General features: G+C 37.7%; 2 protein-coding genes across 5 annotated transcripts in view; both read right to left on the bottom strand.

Moving 5' to 3' along the window:
• Positions 1–307: 307 nt before the first annotated feature.
• LOC109097845 (developmentally regulated GTP binding protein 1) lies at positions 308–6844 on the bottom strand. The gene is made up of 9 exons (XM_042764853.1): positions 6639–6844; positions 6314–6437; positions 6048–6223; positions 5757–5826; positions 3131–3300; positions 2390–2520; positions 2139–2306; positions 1682–1804; positions 308–677 (listed from the first exon to the last, which is right to left on the bottom strand). Exons 1-9 carry the CDS (start codon positions 6675–6677, stop codon positions 578–580), a joined length of 1101 nt encoding a protein of 366 aa, XP_042620787.1. The 5' UTR covers positions 6678–6844; the 3' UTR covers positions 308–577.
• Positions 6845–8509: 1665 nt separating this feature from the next.
• The window catches only part of LOC109097428 (small conductance calcium-activated potassium channel protein 2), a 36314-nt gene continuing 21981 nt past the window's right edge, over positions 8510–22842 (bottom strand). The window contains exons 7-9 of one of the 4 annotated variants that reach the window (XM_042764847.1): positions 17318–17326; positions 12260–12329; positions 8510–10185 (exon numbers count right to left, since the gene is read on the bottom strand). In XM_042764847.1, coding sequence (XP_042620781.1) covers positions 9910–10185; positions 12260–12329; positions 17318–17326 — 355 coding nt within the window. In that variant the 3' untranslated portion in view covers positions 8510–9909. Of the gene's footprint in view, positions 10186–12259; positions 12430–12616; positions 12633–17317; positions 17327–22842 lie in introns of those variants that run through there. The other 3 variants (XM_042764851.1, XM_042764848.1, XM_042764849.1) reach the window with 3 other exon arrangements.

The raw sequence follows: 22842 nt of genomic DNA, 5'->3' as shown, positions 1-22842 counted from the left end.
GGGGCAGCTTGCACCCATCGCACATTCATAATGTCAAATGTCTCTAGTGAGTGGGTCAATTTAAGGGCATCAGTGCTTCTGACTGGGAGTCCGATTCATTCGCTAAGTGGCCTGGTTATCCTGAGTGATTGATTGTCACAGAAGGGGAGGGTATAATATGTAGCCACTAGACTACTGGATTAAAGTGCTGGTTACTGACTAGTTATCTCAGTTAATTTTGTTCATCAGGTAAACAATGCTAGCAATTGAACAAAAAGACCTGATCAAATGTTTTGTGTCGAGCATCAGCGTAACATTCAGACATCCATGGAATTGTATATTTGGGTTTTATTGAAGTTCACTTTGTTTTTATATATATATATAACTATAACTGCATTCAAGGAGTTTGTGATCCGGATTCAAGAATGAGTAGACATGTAATATGCTGAATGTATTTGTGTGATTTACAATCATACTTTGAGTCCAAAAATAAAAACAGAGAAACAACAATGTTGCCATGGGAACCTTCAGGGCATTTAGAAATGTCTTATCGCTTCTTATTTGAAGTGTACTGATCATGCAAGGCATCAGAGTTCTTTTATTTCTTGACCAGCTGGATTACATCCTCATCTTCTAGCACATGGTCTTTGCCGACTTTCTGCGGGTTATGCTTCACTGACGACCCCCACACCAATGCACTGCAGAGAGAAGAGAGAGACATGATGCTAGGCACGTTTCAAAACTAAATCTTTTACATACATGGTTTAAAATCTCCCTGTATGTGAATGTAAACAAACTGCAAAGCAGAAAGGTCACGTTAAAGTTAGTCTCCCAAAAGAAAGAATCGACTCTGAACAACCTAAACGAGTCATCAGTCATTCGAATTCCACTTCCATGATGGCTAACGCCACGGGGTAACATATAATGCTCGCCTATATTCTCCTACGTTGTCCAGTTGCAAACAACTTGACCCTCAAACACTGTAGCTTGTTCTTGTGGTTATGCTGTGAAAGTAAATTAATTTTATTTCCACTTCCGACAGATGAGGCTGCATGCTGTACACCGTAGACCAATCACAACAGACTGGTCCACCTGACCAATCAGAGCAGAGCAGGCTCATGGAAAGGAGGGGTTTAAAGAGACTGAATCTTAGAACTGCTTCGAATGAACTGTTTGAGAATTATTGGAAAATGAGGTGATACTAAATGCATATTTTAAGAAATAAAAATATATAACAACGTTATAAACAGATTACAATTAATAAGAGACTAACTTTAAGAACAAATCTAAAAGAAGTATCAAATATCATTTTATTAATGTAAGAAAGATGCAATGTCAAGGCTATTTTTTAAACAAAATTAAGGCCTCACAGGCTGAATCTAGGAACAAGGTCTTCTCAATAGAAAGGAATAACACACTGTACACTGTAACCTTGGAAGTGAGTTTAAGAGTCTAGTGAGTTTACTGTGCTCATGTGGGAAGTAAAGATAACTAGTGCTGCAATTGCATCAGAGCCTTTCACTATCAGGAATTTAAATCAGATCTTATTCTCTGGCACGCAACACAAAAGAACAATGACGTACAGCATAAATTAAATACATAATCACTTTACATTCTAACAGACTTATTATGGCTTCAATGCAGCCCTTAACTAAGTGAAAACAAATACACGAGTCTCCTTCAATATTTTTAAGTTACTTACTATTTTAATTCTTTGATGAGGTTTTTGTGAATCTTTAAGCAGAAATCCTCAACAGCTGTCTTTCCATCTGGAAGTACTACAGGTGATGTGTAATCCGGAAGCTGTCCTTTCGGCTTTGTGTAGCTGTGAAATATCAGTCAGGGTTATTATACATTCTGCTGCGGCTTTATGATACATAGTGCATACTATAAACTATAAAGTCTGGCAGTGAGCACTAGACGGCAGGACATGATGATTTATTATGGCACATTTTGTTCCTGTACGCTTCACACAGGAGGCATTTCCACTGAAAGTGACATTTAAGTATAGAATGTGTACAGCAAATCACTTTTTTCATTACATTCCCAAAAGCGGTTCCAGAAAGTATGCAGCTTAATTGTGCTGCACTCCTTGAGTTGTTTTGTTCAAATTCTAAGCATGCCATCCCAAAATGAGCTCAGAGGAACACGTAACTCACATGCGCACTAGATGCAGGTAGTCCCAGATCTTTTCCAACAGGTCGTCAAAGTTCCAGCGGTGGTGAGCTGAGATTGGCACACAGTGAGGGATTTTGTAGATAACGTCCAGCTCCTCGATGGAGATCTGGTCGATTTTGTTGAGCACGTAGATGCAGGGGATGTAAACCCTGGAGAGGAAAATAACAACCATGTGAAATCTCTCTTCTAAAGCGAGAATGACTGAGGATGGAGGACGTGAACATGGTCCTACCGGTTTCCCTCCACCACGTCAATGAGGTCGTCAGCTGTGGCGTCGCTTCGTAGGGTTATATCAGCGTTGTGGATCTTGTACTCGGAAAGGATGCTTTTCACAGTCTCTGCGTCCAGCTCACTTTGAGCACACTAAAACAAAAACTGTAAACATGACTGATCTGATTGATGACAATAAGAAACAAAAATTAACACTCTACTGCAAGCCTAAGATGTAAATAAAATGGTTCGTAATGAAGAAATCACTTGATAAACACGTAAAAAGCCTTTTCTGGTCTGCTGATCCATGTGATCCATGTCTTTGTGGGACATGATTAAAAAAAATAATGACACTCAAGCATAAATAAGTTATAATAAACAACAATACTACATAAAAAAGATTCTTTGAATTATTAATTTTGAAAGTATCTATCTTATTAGCATCTACCATTTATTATTGAATTGAGCTAGGAACAAAGTCTATTAGATTCTGCCAATTAGTAGTTAGTGTCAGACTAATGTTTACTATAATAAACTGATTTAATAAAAATGTGTAATCACTCAATTTCACAAATATTCCAATAAATTAAAACCTCTTTGACTCATTTTAAATGTGTATTTTCACACACGTCTAGCTAATACACCTAAATGGTGGTTTTATTTTTTTAATTGGTAATTTTATTCAAGGAACGTGACTCAAATCTGAACTTATACTTTTTATAAACGTATGCAATAGAGCATTAATAGCACTTTGAAGTCATACAGTTGCTGTGAAGTTGATCCCGCCTTTGTCTTTCTTCTTGAAGCCAATATTTGGTGGTTGCTTGTTGAGTCGGATGCCAAAACCTTCCAACTCGTGTTCAATGAGCTTCTTGTGTCCGAGAGGCTTCAGAACGTCCAAGACAATCAAGATGAGGTTGCAAGTGCGAGCAACTGTTGGAAAGAGGCAAGATCAGGGAGCGTGAATGTGACTGGTAATAAAGCACACTAAAAAATACAGAAGTGAGCCAAATTGTCTTTAAATAAGAGTCTGTAAGGAATAGTTCCTAAAAATAAAAACTCTCCTTTAGGCCATCCAATATTTTTTCATCAGGACAGATTTGGAAAAAGTATTTTAGCCAAAAGCAATGGTTTGAAGTTAAATTACAAAAGTTTATTACAAACACGCAGCTTTTCACTTCACAACACACTAATAGACTGGAGTGGTGTGGATTATTGTGATGTTTTTATCAGTTGTTTGGACTCTCATTCTGATGGCACCCATTCACTGCAGAGGATCCACTGGTGAGCAGGTAGCAGAGGCGTGTCTACGTGGTGGCCAGGGGTGGCACCGCCCCCCCCTGAAATTTGGCTGGCCACCCCAGGTGGCGGATCCTGGCATGTGTAGCTGCCTAGGGCCGCTTTCTTCTCCTCTTTATACTTAATTTTAGGCTGTTTCTATAGCGTGATATTTGACAGATATCGAGAGCGCATAATATTACGTGATCCATGTAATGCGTGAGCACGAATCTCCACTCGCAAGTGGATTTCCTTCACTCACACAAAACTGGATGTGTGCTTTTAAATATACATTGTTCTTTTATGAATTGGCGCTGCTTTTGCTCAGAGATTACGTGTATGCTCAAACGTTCTTGCATCACTGAAGACTAGAAGCGCATTTTTTCTAATTCAGATGAGGAGTAGGCTTATCTCATTAAATGGAAGCAAGCTAATTATAGTCAGCCTTCTCTAGTTATTTATTTTATTAATAGCCTACTTATTTTAGTTAAGTGCTTAACTTATAAATATGCATTTATTCAATTGTTTTATTATGTGCATTTGTATTTTGTTGTTTTTGTACATATTTTTGCAATAAAAGCGTATTAACCAGGTTCCAAAAATAATCACTGAGGGTGCTTCTAAAATTAGTGAGGGTGCTCTAGTCTTAATGCCCATTTTCACATATTTTCTCCCGTCTATTGCTTTGGTCATCATTGTGTCATTCACTGCTACTTCGAGAGTGAATCCCACATAAATATGCAGATGTCATTCCCGAAACTTTGCAACGTGTGTGGCTGAAAAACAAAGTTCTACATTTTAAATGGATCATAGACTAGAAAGCTTGCAAAGAGTGCCCTTTACCACTAAAAAAGCTGTCACTCTTTGTTTAGTGAGTGTATACACGATGTATTTTAACATACATCGTGCCGCAAACCATAACCCCCACCCCCGGCCACCCTCCTTTGAGCCAGTGCCCCAGACTGGCCACCCAATTTAAAATGCTCTAGACACGCCCCTGGCAGGTAGGCCCCAATGAAATCAGTTTTATTTTTGCTCAAATTCCATTTTAATTTTTCTGGACTTCTTTTTAATGATTAAATTTTATTATCAAAAAGCATGTTTAATTAATTAAAATAATGAAACGTATACACTTTAACATCAATTTATTAAAAGTTTAACAAAAATGACATGTTTAGGGCCCCATTAAAAGTTGTATTTTTTATTGTTACTATATTTTGTGTTTTAGCATGTCTAATTATTTGAATACATTAAAAAAAAACTTAATTTATCAACATTTTTACAATACCCTAATGATTTTTTTTTAATTCTGTCTTTTTGTGTGTATTAAATTTTTCTGGTTATCAAATGAAGGCAAAAAACATTCAATTTATCTTTTAATTAATGAAAACTAAACAAACTTTATTTTTGGCAAACAAAGGGGATTTACTATTAAAATTAAAACATGGAAGAATTATTGCGTGATTATTCCTTTTGAAGTTTTAATAATTTCAGTAGTAGTTTTATGTACATTCTACACACAGTAATATATTTTTTTAGTAATATATAACTTATTTTGACGGGTTGCTGTGAATACCTTTAAATTTCTCTGTGTATATGATATGATGACTGTTTTATTCAAATGAACTGGTAAATTGTTTCTGCAGTGACTCTCAGAGCAGCTCTGGAGATGTTGTTCATGTATTTATGTCCTCATGTAGTGAGACGGCAGATGATGAAACCACTGCAAGCGTCACGCACGCTTCAGTATGTGTGTAGTATCTGCGCCATTCATTCACACAGAGACACAAAACATGCAGGATTCATATTTAAATAGTCTTTTTGCGCTTAATATTTACAGATACTAGTCCATATCATGATTTAATTTAAGTGTAATGACCTAATTAATTCAAGTGACAATCTGCGTTATACAGTGAATTCCGTTTAAATGACTATATTCTGCGTTTCCCGAATCGTGGAAATCATAGTGCCCTAAGCAACTGATCCAATGCTGAATTCTCCAAATCTTTTTCCTCAGGAAGAAACAAACTCATCAATTTCTTGGATGGCCTAAAGGAGACTAAATGTTCAGCGAGTTGTAATTTTTTGATTTTTTTTCAATGGTCTGTTACCAGCAATGACTTGTCGTCCTCTTCCCTTGCCATCTTTGGCCCCCTCAATGATACCTGGGAGATCCAGAAGCTAATAAAAAAATTAAAATAAGAATCATTTAATCAAAAATGGTCAAACCTGACTTACTCATTTCTTTTACTCATTCACCAAAACTGTAAAGTGTTGCAAACTCGCATTCTCAGATGTTTAAGCCAAAGGAAAGGCCCTCAATAACCCATTTAGACAGAACACAACGCATTCAATGCCAACACTTTGCCTGGTACGTGATGAACTAGTGTAAAGAGTTTCACCTGAATCTTGGCTCCTTTATAGCGGATCACTCCTGGTACAGTTGTCAGTGTGGTGAACTCATACGCAGCGACCTCAGAGTACACACCAGCCAGGTTACTCAGAAGAGTGGATTTGCCCACAGAAGGGAAGCCCACAAAACCTATTCGGGCATCACCGGTTTTTGCCACATCGAACCCTGCAGGGAAAACAGGTTGGTGAAAAAACAACGCAGCAACAGACCACAATTTAATCACTGAGGACCCCATTATGATGGTGCAGTACCAACCCTCTCCAGGGCCTCCTCCGCTGCCTCCTTTAGGAGTGATGAGCTCTCTCCTCAGTTTGGCTAATCTAGCCTTCAGCAAACCCAGATGATGAGCTGTGGCCTTATTCTTCTGAGTACGAGCCATCTGCAGGACACAGACCATTCATAAAATATCATATTTACAATGACTATGTCAACAGCTCTCATCATTATATAAAACTGAACTGATGAGTGTAATGAATCTCAGATTAATTTCTGAAACCCCGCTGCATTCACTGTTGAATGGGTTTGACGCTAAAGTGCTAACGGCTAGTTTTCAAGTAAGTTACTGTTCATGTCAACCCACCTCGTTCTCGATTTCGGCTATTTTGGCGAGTAAACTCATGTTGGCGTTGGTCCTTTCAAAATCGTCACTTGAAAACTAAAAAGTTGTTGTTACTTAATCACTTATACAGCTTGTTAGCTCAGAAGCACACCGTTGTCATGCTTTGCCATGAGTTCACGCCACACTCAAATTCTCGCGATGTTTGGTCTCTTCCCGTGCCTGATAAAATGGCTCCGCCTACCGGTAAGGAGTGAATACTTCTTCATAATATTTAGTGAATACAGTTCTTCCCTTTTCCGTATTTCGGTGAGGATGCTGTAGTAGATATACTTTGGGATATCAAGTTTAAATGTCAATACAGACAGAGACTGAAAAGGTGTTCCGGTATAAAAAAAATAAAAAATATTTGTCAACAAACCTCTGTTGCTGCCTTCGGGTGCATTGGGAAATAAACTACATGTGAATTCAAAATTAAGAAAATTATTAATGTCTAATATTTATGTATTCGTGGTATTATAACCGGGATTTGTTGCTGTTGTTGTTGTTTGTTTACATAAAACAAGCCGTGTAAACAGAATGGATTAAACAAAGTCCTTTTAGGGTCTTTGGATTAAAACAGCAAACCGGCAACTTGATCGGGGACTGTACTTGTTAGCCAATCAGAGAACTTGGAGGCGACTCTCAACCAATAGCGTGAGCTATGGGGCGGGACTACTTGGTTAGCGCCAGGGCTGCGTGCTGAGATAACCGTTACCAGGTCCGCGGTTTTCCCGCGGAATTGGGCTACTTTAACACGGTTGAGCGGTTTGAAGTGTCCCCAATAATATGATATTTAGAATGCGAAGTTTACCAGGGTAACCCCGCCAAAAATGTGTATTTTACGATTTTACCCCCCGGAGCGGGATTTGTACCATTGAAACCCCCCCGAATCTGGATTGGACTAATTTTGAGTAGCAAGTATGCGGGGTTTGTTGTGGAGAACTGGCAACCTTGAGGAGAGACTCGAGCTGTGATTGCAACCTAAAGTGCTGCTTAATAAGGCTTGTCAATAAATTAGTAGCGTAACTTACATTTTTCGAATTTCGTTCAGTTTATGATTACGTTTCTATCTAGAAATGATTATTTAGTCATTATGGTGATCTCAAAACCTTTCGAGATTTGTTAAAGATCAGACGTGACATTAAGGTTTTATTTCCTCGGCGTAGACGAACCACAAAATATATTAGAATATTAAAGTCTCTTTAAGGAGAATAGTCTTTGTTTATACTTTATCGTTTCATGGGCACAACAATGTAGAATATAAACACTACACACTATTGCCATGTAAATAACATATATATATATATATATATATATATATATATATATAATATATATATATATATATATATATATATATATATATATATATTATATTAAATCTGTTTTCAGCCTATATCTGCTGTTATATAGATAACCTCAAAGCTAACCCAACACACTGACTACTGCATACACATATACAACATCAGTGCTCAAACAACACAGTTTTCTGTTAAATAGTTAATTTTATTGTTTATATTCATTTTGCATACAGTATTTAATCACTCATAGTTTCTATGTTGGTGAAATTGCTGGATCCACCATTGTTTCATTAGGTTCTGTAACCCTTTAATGACATTACACCCTGGGATGTTTTGTTGCTGGGCCAGGTTATGAAATGCACCAAAACTTCCAACATGAACCCGTCATATCTTTAGAATCTAAAGAGCAGATCCATCATTAACATGCTATCAGTAAATGATAGTAGAGTACGGTGAACCGGTCATAATCTCTCCTTGTGGTTATCAATTCTTTGCATCAGACAGACATTTGTGTTTACATTCTGAATGGCATGAGACAGACTGATTGGAAAATAAGCACGAAACTCCTTTATTTTGATTTGTGCTGTGGATTTGTTTGACCTTTAACACCAGAAAAACAGAGGCTGAATTCACAGGGCCATCCCAGAGAAATCCATTACAGTACAACGGTACAGTTCAGCTCACTGGGAAATCTTAAGATCCTCCAGAGAACCATCTGTTTCCTTTCTTTCTACCCATTTTGAAAGCTTTGGTTCTACATTCCACTTCCACACTCGAGTACAGTTCTTTACCACACATCCTTTTGAGAAAGACATACGCATCTGGAGGTGTGCTTGTCCTTGTTGATATACAAAAATAGGCATTTCCAAACATATACAAGATTGTTGCTGCTCTTAAACAGATCTACGTCTATAAATAGCATCCGGTAGATCTTGTTTTGTTTTGAAGACCGTTTAGGTGTAAAGCACACAGTGAGCCGAGAGAGTTTCGTCTCAGCTACTCCATAAAGATACGTCACTCGCCATTGGAACTAATGGAGACGCTGGTGCAATAACAGCAGCCATCTAACATCTACTTTGTAAGCATAGTCTTTTCAGTTGAGGTCTCATTTGCTGCCCTTGCTGTAGCCTACACAATCATTATCGTTGTACATTCTGGCCATTATCCTATGACTAAAGGTGTCTTTTTATTTGAATGAGCAACATAAATTCATATTATAGTCAGTAAGCATTGAAGTGCATTGATAAAAAGTGCAAGTACAGATTCAGATGCATTCAATTCGAGAGGAGTAAATTGTTTGCAACATGGCCCCCGGAATAGTCACTTTTAGAGGGCTTACAAGAGAAGAACACTACAGCTGATGCTGTTTCTAACCTAAAAGATATATGCTTTCCTTTCAAAGTGTATATCTAGGGTTTCGCTATTTGGACAGGAAGGGGAGGCATTCCTCATCTGCCCCTGTCTTGGGTTCAGACATGCTGATGGTTCCTCAATAAAGAGTTATTAATGCCTGTTGATTCAAAGAACAGGTCAGATCTCATTCACATACGCAGAGACAGACAATTCAGTAGGAAGCACTAGTCTTGCACTATTCGGTGCCGTTTGAGGTCGTCACATTGCTTTCCTGAATTAAGACCCCAGAAGGACTTGCTCACCTAATAGCTTATCCATCATTAGTTATCATATATCTTTCCGTCATTAGTTACTGAGAAAAGTCTCTCTGTGATTCTGTCAACAGAGAAACAGCATCATTTATCGAGGTAAAAAAAGAAAAAAATTAACAAGATATGTGTGGAAGTTTCCATTTCAACCGCATTATCTCCGGTAACCTCTGATGGTGTCATCAGAATTTGGATACTACTTTATTGAAACCATAAGGCTTTACAGTAAAATGCAACTTGGCCATATGATGGCGAAAGTCTTCTCCGGAGACGCCGGCTGGGCTGGCAGCCCTAGCTGCTCTCGGAGGAAGTGGGCGGCGCGGTGGAAGACGATCTGCGCCGGGAGACGGACTGCGAGCGCTCGTGGCTGTGTTTGTCGTACGGCTGGAGTTGCACCTCCAGGAAGTCCCGGTGTTGCTGGCTGATCACCTGACTGATGAGGCCTGGAAGCGCCTGTAAGTTGCTGAGCAACGTCTCCAGTTTGGTCTCCAGCAGTGCAATCCTCTTCTCCATGTCCTCGCCCCGCTCGTTCAGGTCCGAGACCAGGTCGTACATGATGTTTTGAGTCTGAGATGAAGCGAGGGAGAGGTTATAATTAACAGAGATTCATAAATGATTGTTTGAACAGCCTGGTGTTGTAAGCCTGGTGCTGCGTGATCAGGTTTTATTAAACATCTTTTATCGGTTAACAGTCATGTCACAAAGGACATGTCAAGCAGCTGCATCTGACAGGTGCTCTTAAAAAGCACTTGGGTGATGGATTGCCCTGATGAGAAATGAAGTGTATCGTCCATATTTGTACACATCTCAATTCCCAGTACTGATGACATAAAAGGTCTTTCATGACATTGCATCATGCGCACAAACTTCAAACTCAGACATATAGTTACAAGCAACTCAATGTACCTAACAAAACATTAAAAGACACCAGAAACATTTATTTTAGCATTGCTATCAATTAAAAACTCACTGTCAGCTGTGAGGCAATGCTTGCTATTTGCTCACAGAGTGTAGAGACAGATCAGTTTGACCTATATATACTTTTACCGATATTCACACTTTTGTCTATAATTTTTTTTGTTTGTACAGATTTTCTATATATATATATACATAAACCAATTATTAGCACTTTATCATCGGTTAGATTTATTTATTTTTCTTTAATGAAGAAGTGGCAATAATCAGCCTTTTTTTTAATACAATATTTACAAAAGTCTGAATATCGGTAAATAAAAATGCAAATATAGGTTAAAAAAAAAATCACAAAAGTGTGTATATCTCTAAAAATATTAAACCACTTTTGGGCCTCTGCACCTTAACAATGCATAATACTTAACTGCTTAATAGCTAGATAGAGTATTCACAAATAAAGTAACTTATTGTTTTATCTGTAATAATAATTATTAAATCCTTAAAATAAGACAGCATATCGCTTTCAGTCATAAAAAAACAATGTCACTCAATCTCTACTAAGGTGAAGCTCCCTACTTTACCTTAACATACCTTAACAGTTACTAGTCTGTAACTGTTAAGGTATGCAATGTAGTTTAATACTTTGGCTTAGACGAGGTTTGTTCAAATCCCTCAGCTTAAGTATGAGTAACAGTGACACTTGCCTTAGCAAACACTACTAAATATGAAGAAAATGCCTTCATTACTTTCTGAAGAAAAGCTAAAATGAACAAAAGAACTTAATAAATAAATGGATCACAGGTGTGGGAACAGAAGTTGCAGACCCATGGGATGTCTGAAGGTTGCAGAAGCACTGCAGCAGATTAAGTTATTTTAAGCTGCATTATAGGATCCATTGCCACTGGGAGCAGCTGCGGCCATGATTAATGTTATACCGCCCTCTGATGGGGAGAGGCAATTACAGCAATGATAAAAGGAGTCTTATCACATCACACTAGCCTCAATGTCACCCTCTCCGGTTTCTTTGGGAGGTGCGGGACAGGATGGTAATTGGGTAACACTAACTAGTGACTCTCACGGCAAAGCCCCGACAGAGGTTGCTGAGATATGACCACTGCGGATGTTTGAATGTCACAGCTCAGACATGTGAGCGAGTGTGCAATCGTGCGGGAGGCTGTTTCAGCTGACTCATCAGATCTCGAGTGTATCCCTTTCCCAGGTTGCTGTGGGTTTTGCAGAGTCAAGCTGGCAGCGTGCCTGGTGTTCCCCAAGGCTCGCTCTTTAGTCCGTCTAAAAAATGGCCGTGAGGGAAGTGCAAATGCAGGGTTTCAAATTTATCAGGCTATTTTAACATGTCAGGTATCCCATGAGTTATTCTTTTTTCTAAGGAGATGAAAGCTTTTCCAGACCATTAAGCAGCATGATGAATTGTGCATAGCAAGAGAGGAATAAATAGCAAAAGTGAACGTGAGGACATTCCGTAAAGGAAATAATAAATTAACTGGCATCAACCATATGCTTAGTTGCTCTTTGTAAGGAAACAAATCATCAGTACCAAATATGGAAACCATATTGTAGACCAAAAAAAAAAAATAAAATCAAATGATAAAATCTTGTCTGTTCATTTGACACCTGTAGACTTAAAATATATTAAAATGCATACTAAACACAAACGGACCTCCAATGTTCCGTCATGCATTAGTCAAACATTCACTCAAAGGAATCTTACCTTTGCAAGATCCACTAGAGAGTTTGCTTGGTCATTCAGCTTGCGTTGCTCCATTTTTACACTTCTTAATCTGAACACAAGACCATTCAGAGCCCAATAGTGGCAAGTGGTCAGTACAGAAATCTTTTGACAGGTTCTCCATTCACAAGCCACACATTTCGGAAGCACTCCTAGGACATGCACAAGACATGAGGAGAGAATGCAGGGACTGAAAAAGGACTGAGGCGCATGCAAGTCAAAACTTCAGAAGAGTCTGGATTTTTTTTTTTCCCACACCTCTTACAGGAACAAATTATGGAAATTATGAAAATATTATGACCTTATTGATCCACACAAAAGTACACCTGAGGCTCTGATGAGAGATTTTCTAGTTCTTAGTGAGGAATGGATGATATATTAGAAACCTTCCAAAAAAGCCACAGAGTGTACTTCATATTTATAGAACTTCTGGTTCTAAGAGGATATTTAGAGTTTATTTTAAAATTGTGTGTGTGTGTGGGGGTGGGGGGTGGGGGGTTAATACAGTCATATACTTTTGGTAGAAGTCTTAGAGTGATAAAAAATTCTTACCAACCTTGTCTGTATGCAGTTATATCCAATATTTCATGACTATGTACAATCACTGAACCCGGTAACGTTCAAATGTAAGGCTGATGATACATGGGGCAACTTTTTGAGCAATGTTGCCGTCATCGGGCAACCAGGTGAGACACACAGGGCTCACGCCTGATCTAAATTATCCAGATAGAAATATATTACCCATTCTCAATAGGAAAGTTCCCAGGCAAAATTGCTCAAAAAGTTGCGCTGTGTATCATCAGCCTAAGGGTATGAAATATGACATTTAAACATAATTACATTTATTTAAATGTGACTTACAAATAAGGAACATTATCTTTTGTTAAATTACAAGAATAAAAACGTTTACATAAATCCACAGGAATTTCGCCAAGACATAATTAAAAGATTTATCAACTTTAAAGTTCAAATCAGTTTGTATCAGTTATTATAGTATCAATGACATAGATTTTATTAATATTTTGAATTAGTTTTTGTTTTTATATTTTCTGTTTTCATTAATTTGTTAAAGTTATATAAATGTGTTTTTGTATTTTTTTAATGTGTCTAAATAGTTTTCATTATTATTATTATTATTTTTTTCATTTTCAGTTATTTTAGTACTTTAAAAAATGAGAAATGTTGCTTTGGCAACTAACTGAAATTCTTATTCTTATTTTTGTTTTACATTTTTGTTAAAGTTGATTTTATTTTTAAGTAACAATTGTTTTTTAAATGAAACTGTTTGAAGTAAATTGTTTTGTTTTTAGTTTACTATTATAATCCTTGTTCAAATAGTTTTTACAGAAGAATTTGTAAGTGCTTTCACAAAAATATGACCTCCACATTTTGTTTTTAAACCCTCCCGAATTGCCCCATAGACTTCTATTGTAAGTGTACTGCTGTTAATGCGATTTTTTTTTTCAAACTGAAGGACAGTCTAATTTTTTTTATTTTTTTTGGTGATAGTTCACAGCATCTCCATAAGAGTCTAATTTGTTTTGAACCTGGAACATTCCTTTAAAACAGTGACTATGAATCCTGTTTCATATTGGATTTCCTTTATTTTTTAACCGATCACTGTTTACTGTAAGGAAGCTGAGATAAATTGTCTCTAAGAACTGAATACTACATCACAGAGCTTTGTAAACCAACCCTCTCACTCAAATCCATACTGCTAGCATTAATTATTCATATCCTCCATTTAATTAGGTTTCTTAGGTACTACTTATCTTCACTATACATTAAGTGCTTTCTTCTCTCGTCCTCAAGGGCATTGCATACAGCACTCCTGCGAGACGCGTGCGAGTAACATAAATTGCGGTTTGCATTCAATATGTTTCCTGACTCACAAGGGAGAAACACAAGAAAGCTGTACTCTGTTCTGGGGAAAAGGGATTGAATCCCAGCTGGAGATATTTGTAATCATTGCTGAAAGTCATTGTTCATTGTGTGGAGACTGACGCATTAAGCGTCGAGTTAAACTCTCTAATTGATTTGTGAGTGTTTGATGACACAGATAAGAGAGCAGACAAAATGTGCGGCCTCTGGGAACTGGATGGTGATTGGCCCAAATGTATCAATTTCCGTCTGGGAGAGCTGCATGGAGTGTAGTATACGGATACAAAGGCTGCAATTCTGCTGCCAACCACTGGAGGACCAAAAAAGCCCCACACAGCAGTATAGAACAAGAAAAGCGTCTGTCCAAAGACTACTGGATGACTGAATCACACACAAACATGTCCAGGTCAGATTTTACAACTAAGCCAAAGGAAAAATAAGTAATTATAGTTTGTATACAGAAAATTAACTGTTTTTAGGACCATTAACATTGCTTGGATTGACATTTCCACCACACCCCATTATTCTCAACTATAACTGGTTTTTAAAGCCTTTTTAAATATTATTTTATTATATGAAATATACATTTAATTTTTAAAAATGTATATTCATTAGATTTTCTATAATATAATAAATTTTTTATTTTTTTTATAATAAAATAACTTGTGTAAATAAAATAAAAGTTACAGCAATAGAAGTAATCCTGTTAAAATAATCTTAATGCCTTTATGCTTATGTTTAATTTATATGGCATTAAATAATTTTTCATAATATAAAATAATTTGTGTGAAGGAAAATTACTGTAATACATTCCATTGTCCACTTTTTTTTATAGTATTATTACAATATTTTCAGATATAAATAGCTTTAAATATAAAAGTGTTGATTATATGAGTATTTAAAGACATACAGATATTTAAATAAAACAATTAGAGTGAAGAAATAAATACTATAGTGTAATAAATCCCCATGTTTTGTTTTTTCAGTAATTCTAATTATTGTCAATAATAATTTTATATATATATATATATATATATATATATATATATATATATCTATATATATATATATATATATATATATATATATATTAAATTGTCCAAATCATGATGGTCCTAAAACAATCATTTTCTTTAAGTAAAACAATTAATTATTTCCCTGATTAGAATTTTTTTTTTTTTTTTTTTTTTTTTTTTTTTTGATGAAATATGACCAGGAAATCCCCACAGCAAATGCCAGGCACTTCATGTAACACAATCATAATTGCTTCTTAATTCCTATTGTTGAAATATTGTTTTACAATAAGTATGTCTAGAGAGAATGGCTCCATTAAATTCATTTTACAGTTGGATGACCGATAGGGTTTAGAGCGAGAGGAATTACATCTGACCATTTAAGACATGAAAAGCTTTTCAAAACATATATAACTAAATCAGATTTATCTGGGGGCATCACATTTCTATATCCACTGTGCCAATGCTAAAGCAGAGCCGTGCATTTGGCAAGCGTCCGGTTTTCACATCACGAGTATATTAGAGAAAAGTGGTAGCCTACATGCTGTACATTAACTGAGCTTCATTCATGAGGCTCCTTCTGTTCCCTGAGACGTGTGTGGTGAACATTAGTTCCTGCTGGGGCAAAGGGAGCAGTGGATTTTGGGATAAATGTCGTCCAGAGGCTCCGTCGGGCACCTGCTGACCTTCGCGTCTGAGAGCTCTTGCTCGCTTGTACAATCCCACACCGAGGCATCGAACTGTTTGGGTTTCTTTCTCCCTGTGTGCATTTTCTGCAGTCAGTCTGATTCACCACATGCTGGTCTCGGCTGCAGTGAAAAAATGTAATTGTTCATAGCAGCTGAAGCAAACGTTACACCCATTTGCCTCACTGCATACGCTTCAGGAAATCATTGAGCATGCTGAGATGCCACAGCTGAAGATGTGAGGAAACGTTCATTACGACTGGCAAAATTCAGAGGCCAGGCGATTCACATTTAATACTAAGGGCTTCATCTGCACCGTTACCGGTCATCCAAATGGGAAATGAAAGGTGGAGGTGGGGGAGGGTGGGATATGCGGAGACAAATGTTGGTTCAGGAGCAACTCGGATTCCATGAGCCCAAAGATGCAAAGGTGAAACAGAGCTGAGAAACAGGACGTAAATGAAAGAGTTCAGGAACAGTCATCGTTTGACTCATGGAAGCAAAGTTTTTAATCAGTGGCTGTCTGATTAAACGTCCCAAATAATCACATACATGCAACAATGGAAAGAAAACACCCTCTATCATTGATAACTGAAATTCATTGGGTAAAATGGTCATGTATAGTTAGTTCAGTTTGTTTGTGTCAGCGCTGGTTTATGACAGTGCAGCTGAGAAAAGGCTAAATCTAACTGAGTGCATTTCACAAAATCTCCAGATCACATTTCAGTTCAAAATCAAAAGAAAGAAATATCATAAATTAAATTAAATAAAAATACAAATCTAGATATGCATTGTGACATTATTTTCATGATAAATTAGTACTTTATTTTTTTTTTAATTCTTAACATTCAAAATCAAAAGTTACTATTTTTTTTATTTTTTTCATTTAAATAAATTTAATACAACAAATACTATGTATATTTATAAATACTTTACAATTAAAAAATATATATATTTTATAACAATATACTTGGAAAATATTTATATGCACATGCACTAATATATATATATATATATATATAAAACAAGAAAGATTTTTTTGGCCATAATAGTAGTGAAAGTAGTGCTTAATTTCACAAAAAAAAGTCCGAAAAATAGGCTATTTAAACAAGATATAAATTCTGCTTTCTTTCTGTTGATTTTGGGGTGAAAAACCTGGACATGTGCTTGACAAGTTTAATGAGATTCAGCTAATTAGCAATCGTGTTAATAGGTTACATTTAATGTCCTTGGTTGTCTCTAATACTCCACTTGGTAATTATTTGTAATAAAAATAATCTATGTTTGTGCAAACTTTAAATAATGCTTGATATAGGATTTTTATTTTTTTCAAAGAATGAATTTCACTTTTCAAACAAGGGCGTGTACATTTTTTTCTGCTCAGATCATTAGATAGATATACAAGCTCTCATTTGCATGCACACAACAGATCTGTATCTAAAGGTGAGGCGAAGACTTACTTTCGAGCTCTATTGCATTGTGTTGACACAAACAGGAAAAAAAGGAAACATAAAATAGACAAATGAATTATCACAACAGTTAAAATGTGGCATGATTATTCTGTTCAGATCTCCCTGCAACCTCCATCGACACACACAGTCATCAGGTGAAGATTCGGGAAACATTCACTACGCCCCGTCCCTGACCACCATTGTTAGGCTTACCAAACTACATGCTACTCATAATTCACAGCTAGCCTTTTAAAAAAGTAGTTAGCTACTAAAATATAAAAAAGATGAATACAATACCTACTTTCACACAAAACCCCTGTAAAATTTGCTAGATTTACCACATTTCATACGCACATGCAGCAGTTTTCCATTTTTATCCATACTGTTACTCCATTTTGCCGTTAAAACTCAGATGTCATTAACTTTTACAAATAAATTTACACTATATACAAAAAACTGAATTTACATAAGTGGTTTGTAACAAACAGCAGCAACTAACTAATATTTCATTTGAAAAAAAAAAAGTTGTAAAATGACATTGCGACAAAAATTGCAACATAGCGTTTGGTGCATTATGACGTTAAATTAGGTTGTTACTGGAAAAGTGAAGCTTTTTTTAAAAAAACACGTTTTTTTAGGCTGCGCTAATCTTGTGCATAAGACAGCATTTTATAAATGTGAAGTCCAAGTTAAAGGTATCTCAACTGTTTAAAAATGTGTCTCTAGCCCTTGTGTTCTTCTTTCAATTCACTGCCGCAAAAACGTGTCCTGTGTGAATGACCCCTTAAGGTCTGTTCACACCAAAGACAATAACAATCACTATTATAATGATAAAGTTTTAACATTTGTTAATTACATGAAAATGATTAAATCATGCTACAATCATAACGATAACGACACAGAAGAACAATATTGTTGGAATCGCTTTCATAACAATTTTTTCCAACTGATGAATGATTAAAAACATTGACAGCCAATCAGAATCCATCCTGCTTTAAAGCGCTTGAGAATTTAAAGCAGCAGACAACAAAACTGCAGCGTTTGCTAATAGTATACAGAACGTTTTTGTGCGTTGATGTGGATGCTAATATAGTTATTGTTACTTATAATCAGTAAGACGTTACTGGGTGATTGCTATGGCATGTGGGTGGTTAGGAGGATGTTGCTAGATGGTTGCTAGGATGCTCTGATTGGTTGTTAGGGTATTCTGTGTGATTGTTAGCTGTTTGCTAGGGGTTTTGTTTTTTTTCAAAGGCATTAGGGGTGGCTAGATGGTTGCTAAGATCTGGGTTAGGTTAAGTATTTGCTATGACATTCTGGGGGTTACTAGGATATTCTAGGTGGCTGATGACTGACTCTATGGTTGCTAGGAGAGTCTAGATGGTTACTGGGTGGTTCTGTCTGATTTCTAAGGTCTGTCACGTGGTTGCTAGGAGTTCTAGGGGTTGCTAAGAGGTTCTGAGTGGTTGCTGCTGTGTGGTTGCTATGGTGTATATGGTGGTTGCTAGTCTAGTGATTTTGAGAGGTTTCTAGGTGGTTGGTGGTTTGTTCTGTGTGGCTGTTAGGGTCTAAATGGTGGTTTCTGGGTTTGATCTATGTGGTTGCTATTATCAACCTGATGGTTGCTGGGGTTCTGAGGGTTGCTACAAACTGCAGCACATGCTTACAGTAAAAAGAATGTTAACATGCATTGATATTGATGCTAATTAGGGTTGCAAAGAGGAGGAAAATTTTCAGTACATTTTTTGGAAACTTTCCAAAAGTTTCTGAACATTTCCGAAATTTTCCGCAAGTTTCCAAAAAATCCTGGAAAATTTCTGGAAGTTTTCCACTCCTTTGCAACCCTAATGCTAACAGTTATTATTTAAAGTTAGTAAGACAGTGCAGGGTGGTTTCTATGGCATATCTGTGGTTAGAAGGATGTTGCTAAATGGTTGCTAGGACGTTCTGAGTGGTTGCTAGGATATTTGGTGTAATTTTTAGGGTTTTGTATAGTTGCTAAGGGTTGCTAGGTTGGTGCCAAGACATTCTAGGTGATTGTAGTTATCTTCATAGTTGTTGTCCTTGTGTGAACAGGCCTTTACTGAAACATGTAGCTCCGCCCCAAACTCACACTTAAGTTGAGGCAGAAGATAACATACTGGACCAGTTCATAAAACCAACTGTTTTGAGAGCACCACAAATCCGCAATGTTTGCACTCTTTAGATACTCAACTTTTATCTTAAAACAATAAAGAGACGCTAGAAAGAGCAACTTATTAAGGAGTGTCTCTTTCTGACCTTTATTAACACGCCAGATGCGCTGTGCCAGTCTTGCGCCGCTCGTTTAGCTAATGACACTCTGGCCCAAGAGTGCTGGTCCTACGCACCACACTGATGATTAAAGTAGGGGTTGGTGGCACAGCAGGTGGTGCATGGGATGCTGCACACAGGCTAGAGTTACAGCTGGCACTGCCCACACAACCGCCCACCCCTCTACTCCCGTTCTTCATGTGCATTCCACAGACGTTCTCTGCCTGTCCCCAAAGCCACCATTCGCAACCTTCATAGTGATGTGCAATCATCATCATCGCCCTGTCAACAGCAAATTTGCTTATCGCAGCCCGGCACCTGCCTCCACGGCAGAGGACAAACAGACCTCCAAAAACAAGACGTGTTCCTTATTTCCTGTGTGGCCTCGGCATGCGTAGGACATCTACAACGTACCTTGGCCTGAAGATGGCCTGTAGATAATTTCAGGCGATTCGCTATTCTAGAACTAATGCATGATAAAAACATACTCGATCAGTGGAAATCGATCCTAGCCGTCCTCATTATGCAAAACGGCATGCATTCAGTGTTAAAGGACACACGCCAGAGCCATTAGTGAAGACTGAGCCAACTGGGAAGTTTCAGATTTGGCCTGGGATGGCGGTTTCCTGTCTTTATGGGTTTGGAACAGGGCCAGGTGCTCTTTAAACATAAAGGAAATTGAACAGAATCAGGGGGAGTGAATTAAAGTAGAAGATAGAAACCCACAGGCACTGTTAAGACAGGCGCACACACCTGACTGGCCGTATTGACGCTTGCATATAGTCTTAATGAAGGCATGTGAACACATATACAACCATAAAAACACAAGAAGACACACTAATGGTTTTACACAGAGCTAGGAGCGAATTGACCATGAATCTGCGGTATCAAATGTGTGAGCATTTGCCTGTGGTTTATGCATCCTGACTGAACATTAACCCGCTTGCCTGTGTTCCCAACATTGCTGCTGCAAGCAATCTCAGACTGTTTTCTTTCAGCTATGTGTCTATAAAAAGAGCCAGGACATTGTGTGATTTTACCCTCGGCATTATTAGATGTGTATCTCGTAAACCGTAGCCCGGCGGCATCTGATGCCATTTTGTGGCAAGAGTGAAACAGAGGAGACGAATCAGAAGTTTGAATATATTGTCTCGATCATTATCAACTTTACATAATGAATCAAGGTGATTGAGTGGTGAGGAAAAACAAATTTTTAGTTCTCCTGAAGGAGAGTTTTCACTACCGTGATTGCAAGGGTGTTCGAAGTGGTTGCTAGGGTTTCAGTGTGATTGCCAGATGCTTCTGTGTGGTTTCTAGGGTCTACCTGGTGGTTGCTAGGATCTAAATGGAGGTTGCATGGGCATTCTGGGGGGTGGAGGGGGTCAATACTGATTGGTTCTGTGTGGTTTCTGGGATCTATCTGGGGGTTGTTAGGAGTTCTAGGTGTTGTGAGGTCATTCTGAGTGGTTGCTGAGTGGTGCTGTCAGTGGTTGCTAGGGTCTACGTGGTGGTTGCTTGTGGTTCTGAGTGATTGCTAGGGTCTAAATGATAGTTGCATTCTGGGGGTTGTTAGGATATTCTAGATCATTACTGGGTTGTGCTGTGTGGTCTCTAGTGTCTGTCTGGTGGTTGCTGGATGGTGCTGGATGGTTGCTAAGGTGTACATGGCAGATGCTAGTGGTTTCTAGGTGGATAGTGGGTTGTTCTTTGTGGTTGTGAAGGTCTAAATGATGGTTGCAATGGTGTTGATGGGGAATTCTGGTGGTTGCTAGGACATTTTAGGTGGTAACTGTGTTTTTCTGTATGGTTTCTAAGGTCTATCTGATGGTTGCCTGAAGTTCTAGGGGTTGCTTGGTGGTACTGTGCAGTTGCTAGGGTGTATAGTGGTTGTTAGTGGTTCTGGGTGGTTACTAGGTGGTTGGTGGGCTGTTCTGTGTGGTTGTTATGGTCTAAATAGTAGTTTCTATGGGGTTGCTAGGACATTCTAGGTGTTAGGTGGGTTTGTTCTGTGTGGTTGCTAAAGATTATGAGAGGTTGTTAGGACATTGCAAAGTCCAATCTGGGGAGTTAGTAAGACATTGTAAAGTGATTGCTATGACATTCTGGGTGGTTAGGGTGGTGTTGCTAGGTGGCTGGTAGGACCTTCTGAGTGGTTGCTAGGGTATTTGGTATGATTGCTAGGTGGTTCCTGTGGGCTCGGGCTCATTGCTAGGGACTACATGGTGGTTGTTAGGGTATTCTGGTGGTTGCTAAGACATTCTAGGTGACTGATGGGTGGTTCTACTTGGTGGCTGCTAGAAATTCTTGGAGGTTTCTAGGTGTTCTTAATGGTTGCTAGGTTGTTGTATGTAGAAGGTAGGATGTTGCTAGGGTGTTCTGCATTGCTGCTACAACATTAAGGTAGTTGCTTAGTGGTTTGTCTTAGCAAACAACACCAATGAAACATAGATGCAGAACAAAATGAAGGTAATTACAAATAAGATAAATGTTTTCTGCAAATACGTGTGCAGATTTTTATCAATGTTTATCAGAACATCTTTCAATAATGAATATTTGTCTTTATGAGCATGGTTGATTTAGCTAATTATAAAAGAACAGAGTGAGACAAAATAAACAGAAGGCATTTAATAGAGACAATATACTCTCATCTAAATGTGTGAAACGTGTCTCCTCCAGCTCAAAATCACGACCATACATTTCAAAGCTTAACAGGACAAATAAATCTTATTGCTGAAAAATTATTTAAGGATTGCTTTATAGCTAGCATTAAACTGGACACAACACTACAGTCATAGAGCAGATGAAAAGTGGGACAGAGTGATGAATAATCTTTAAATGAAGAGAGAAAAGAGAGAAAGGAAGAGGGAGTCTGACAGAACCCTAAAATGAAAGGCGGTGAAACTCATCCCCTGACACCTTCATGAATAGTGAAACAGGAGTAAAGGACGATAGGATGTGCTCTCCACATCTGTCATAGTTTCCTGTTGCTTTAGAGATGCTCCTTATTCAATATTAGCTTACACGGTCCACAATTACAGTGTTAGCCATGGACTTCAAAGCCATTTCACTGCTTTGATACTGTTGCTTTGAGATATACAGACTACCTGAATTCAGTTCAGTTTAATTAGTTTAACTGTTAAATGTTCCCCACTTATGCAATAAAAATGTGCAATATCCTTATATTTATTTGTTACCACCTCCATCCTAGTACATCCCTGCATCTCTCTATTCTATTCCATTAT

The sequence above is a fragment of the Cyprinus carpio genome, chromosome A10, assembly GCF_018340385.1.
Source record: "Cyprinus carpio isolate SPL01 chromosome A10, ASM1834038v1, whole genome shotgun sequence".
NCBI lineage: Eukaryota > Metazoa > Chordata > Actinopteri > Cypriniformes > Cyprinidae > Cyprinus > Cyprinus carpio.
The sequence above is the reverse complement of the archived record's forward strand: the minus strand, read 5'-3'. Positions and strand labels throughout refer to the sequence as shown.

Excerpts from the sequence above, each read along its gene's own strand:
- LOC109097845 (XM_042764853.1), bottom strand. The coding sequence starts at position 6,677 with ATGAGTTTACTCGCCAAAATAGCCGAAATCGAGAACGAG. Across the intron at positions 6,438-6,638 it reads TAGCCGAAATCGAGAACGAG|ATGGCTCGTACTCAGAAGAA; the intron begins GTGGGTTGACAT and ends TGTGTCCTGCAG. Across the intron at positions 2,521-3,130 it reads GGATCAACTTCACAGCAACT|TGTGCTCAAAGTGAGCTGGA; the intron begins GTATGACTTCAA and ends TTTTTGTTTTAG.